A 3,447-nucleotide genomic window follows, 5' to 3' on the forward strand; every position below is an offset into this window, starting at 1 on the left:
TGGGGGAGCTGTCTCTAGAAAACCCCTTGAGACACACGTTTGGAAGGTGAGTGAAACATAAGGGGGATACTTTCTCTGAGTTTGATAAACAGGTTAAAGGGCAAGGAGAGTGAACCATGACCGCCCGGAGACAGATCCTTTTTCCCCCACTTCCCCACAGCGCTGAGGCAGACAAGAGCTCCCCGCTGGATGTGCCCAGGACAGACAGTGCACGCGGGGCGGGTCAGGGACGACGCGCCTGAGCAGGGCGGATTCCCAGCAGCTGGTTTCCCCGAGAGTTCGCGGTGGGGCCTTGGGGACGGCACAGCGACGCTAAGGCGCCAGCAGCTGCCTCGCCAGCTGCCCCCGTGCCCGCCCCTCAGACTGGTGCTCAAAGGAAATCAGAGGGCGAAAGAAGCTGGCAAGAGTGTCAGAAGATACCGTAAAGGAGTCCTTATCAAAGTTCTCTAGGTGTTTCTTGCCGGCCGGTGCCTGCGCTTCGTTGTCAATACCATGGACAGCACCCGCGAACCGACTCAGGGGCGCTCGGACGCCGCTGGCTTCTGGCAGGTCTGGCAGCGCTTTGACTCGGAGGGTGAGTAAAACAAGCCACCTGTACAGCATTGCTGAAAGGACCTAGAGTTTCCTCTTCCCCATACGTCTTTCCCTGCAGAAAAAGTTGTCTTCCAGCGCTGTTAAAGCGATATACCTAACGCAGTATACCTAACAGACGTTTGGTAAACTGGAGCTGCACTTCTTGATACCCTGTGAACGTTCAGGGTGGGAGAAGGGACCTGAAATTACACCCCGGCCCCCACCCCCCAACGTGTGTGTGTGTGTGTGTGTGTGTGTGTGTGTAGTGATATACCGTATATATAATGACAAATATCATTTTATATATCAGAGGCTTGTGGGCTGACACTCGGGTATCTGAAGTCAGCCCTCTATGACATTTTTACTCAAATGCTCATTTTTACTCAATGACTTTGTTGTGTAACCCCCAGTCTCTCAAAGAGAGGGTGAATTTTATCAGCTTTCAAAAAGACACTACCCTCACTCCCCAAAAAACTACTTGAAAAGAACTACTTACATTTGCTTTGTATTCATTAAAAAAGAAACATAAAGGAAATATCTAAAGTGTGTGTTTTAACCTTGCAAACTAAGATTCATCTCTTAAATTTTTCCAAGACTGCAAAATCCTTGGGTTAGAGTTTATTCTAAGACTCATGTTTATTTGTGGATTAAAATTCATGTATAAATAGCTTTCCTTTCCCCACTATTTGTACAAACCACAGCACAAAGCATTTACTCTCAAATGTGTATTTGCTATTCACATCCATGTCATCTAGAGGTAGATACTGGCACTTAATTAGAGTTACAATAGATAGTGTCCATGGGGATTTTATAAATTTGAGATTAAAAACAAATTTAGATGTTAAATGTTAAATACTAAATGTCACATGTTATTCTGTGTAAGTGACTATTATTTATGGATACCTTCTTGCATTTAGAAAAAGGTTACATAGAAGAGAAGGAGCTTGATGCTTTCTTTTACCACATGTTGCCGAAATTTTGTACTGATGTAAGTACTTGTGCCACTAAGCATTAATTTATGTTCTCTTAGTGAATTATAAAAAGCACCCAAGTCTTATGTTGATTTGTACCTATTAATCGCATCTGACCTCTTTTCTTCCTTGCATGTAATTTTTCTCCCTCTCCTAGCAGCACAGAGGGATTTAGGTAGGTTTTATGAGGTTCAGCTGTAACATTTGACATGCTGGTCACTGACTTTTATTGTGACATTTGTCATCCACTCAGAGATTTTAACTGTCGATTCAAACAACCCTGTTTTGAACGTCTCCTTGGTTATGTCTCTGCTAATGGATTTAAACCTAGAGATAAGGTAGCTCACTTTGTTCAGAAAGGTGGAAAAGATGTTAAGAGCTTTTGAGGCTCTGGGTGTTTAGTGCCTTTGATATTACTTGGATAGCAAACCACAAACAAACCATTCAAAATCATTTTGTTAGAAAGGTTACAAATTTCTTAGGAAATGGCAAACCAGAAAATAATAAACATTCCCAGAGCCCAAGTATAAATGTAAACCCATCCATCCAGTGTCCATATCCCTCCCTGATGGTAAATCTGGCCTTGAGAGATGCAGATTACCTTTTGATGAGCCCTGTACCAAAGCAGAGGAAAAATGCACACAGAGACGCACCAGCCTGGGGCTGGGATAACCTGGTAGAGACTCCATCAGGGGATACATGGTAAGAGGAGTAGCTCTGGAGACAATAGCGTTTAAAATGAATTGTGGCGACAGCTTATCCTCAGCTATAATTGTTTACATGGAAGAATACTGGAGTGCATCACACTTTCACGTAGGAGCCCAGTGCGGAGAACAAGCAGCTTGGGGACGCTGTTTCTGGGGGAAGGGCAGTCAGCTCAGAATAAGAGAGGCTGCCATCTGCCTCTAACAGCCATACACAGAACTCGTAGTCACCCTCTCTCGCCCGCAGCCCATCTGCCTCTCATTTTCCATCTCTCTTCGGATCTCTTTCTCTTATGTTTCTGCCCATTTCTGTTTCTCATTCTGTGTTTCATGGCTCTCCTCTCCCATCATCTTTTTTTTTTCCCCATCATTTCTTGACTTTCTCTGTGACCTCTCTGTCTCTCATCTCTCTCTCTCTCTCATGTCTCTCCATCTGTCTTTGTCCCTCACCTGTCTCTGTTTCTCCTGCTTTCTATCTTCAGTCTGTTTCTCAAGCTCTCTCACTGTCACTCCTCTCTTTTCTTCTCTTTCCTATCTCTCTTTGCCCTTCATTTCTTTTCTTTTATCAGTTTCTCTCCTCTCCTTTTCTCTTTCCTTCCCTTATCTCTCTGTCTTTCTGTTTCTCTGCTTTGCTGCCATTACTACTGTAAATGCAAAGGCTCGTGTCATTCCAGAACCCATGGGTCTGACGCCATTTTATCAAACATGACAGGAGTATTTGAGGAAAACAAAATGATGGAGGCAAAACCATTCAAAGTCTTGCAATAAACTGGATGGTCAGAGAAACTAAACCCCAGAGACTTGGAACTTCACACCTTTTCAGAAAGCTCCTTGCTTTCGTGATTTAAAGGAGGAGAAAAGTTGCTGTCACTATTGAAAATGAAAGTGTCTAATTTTCAGTCATGGGATGAGGGGTAGGGCTACTCAAACACTGGGGTCTGCCCTAGACTGAGGACACTGCGAGCTGTCTTCTTCTGGGGCTTGAGCTGACTTTAAAGGCATCGTTCCCGTTAGTGAGGGAGAAGGTAGATGCCATCTCCCGTAGCTTGCCTGATCTTATCATCACCCCTCCCTCAGATCTGGCCCATGGCCTCACCTTCTCACACATGGACAGGCATGGTCCTCGGAGGAACGGAAACAACAAATGACTCACCAGTCTGCTGCGCAACTGTGTTCAGTGCAGGCATTCCTGAGTCCAG

General features: G+C 44.8%; 1 protein-coding gene across 1 annotated transcript in view; it reads left to right on the top strand.

Moving 5' to 3' along the window:
- The first annotated feature begins 389 nt into the window (after positions 1–389).
- SCGN (secretagogin, EF-hand calcium binding protein) overlaps positions 390–3,447 on the top strand; it is a 38,559-nt gene continuing 35,501 nt past the window's right edge. Inside the window, exons 1-2 of the mRNA XM_007471214.1 lie at positions 390–574; positions 1,491–1,561. Of these exons, the coding sequence (XP_007471276.1) occupies positions 493–574; positions 1,491–1,561 (153 nt within the window). The 5' untranslated portion in view covers positions 390–492. The remainder of the gene's footprint in view (positions 575–1,490; positions 1,562–3,447) is intronic.

This window comes from Lipotes vexillifer, unplaced genomic scaffold (genome assembly GCF_000442215.2).
Source record: "Lipotes vexillifer unplaced genomic scaffold, Lipotes_vexillifer_v1.1 scaffold56, whole genome shotgun sequence".
Classification (NCBI taxonomy): Eukaryota; Metazoa; Chordata; class Mammalia; order Artiodactyla; family Lipotidae; genus Lipotes; species Lipotes vexillifer.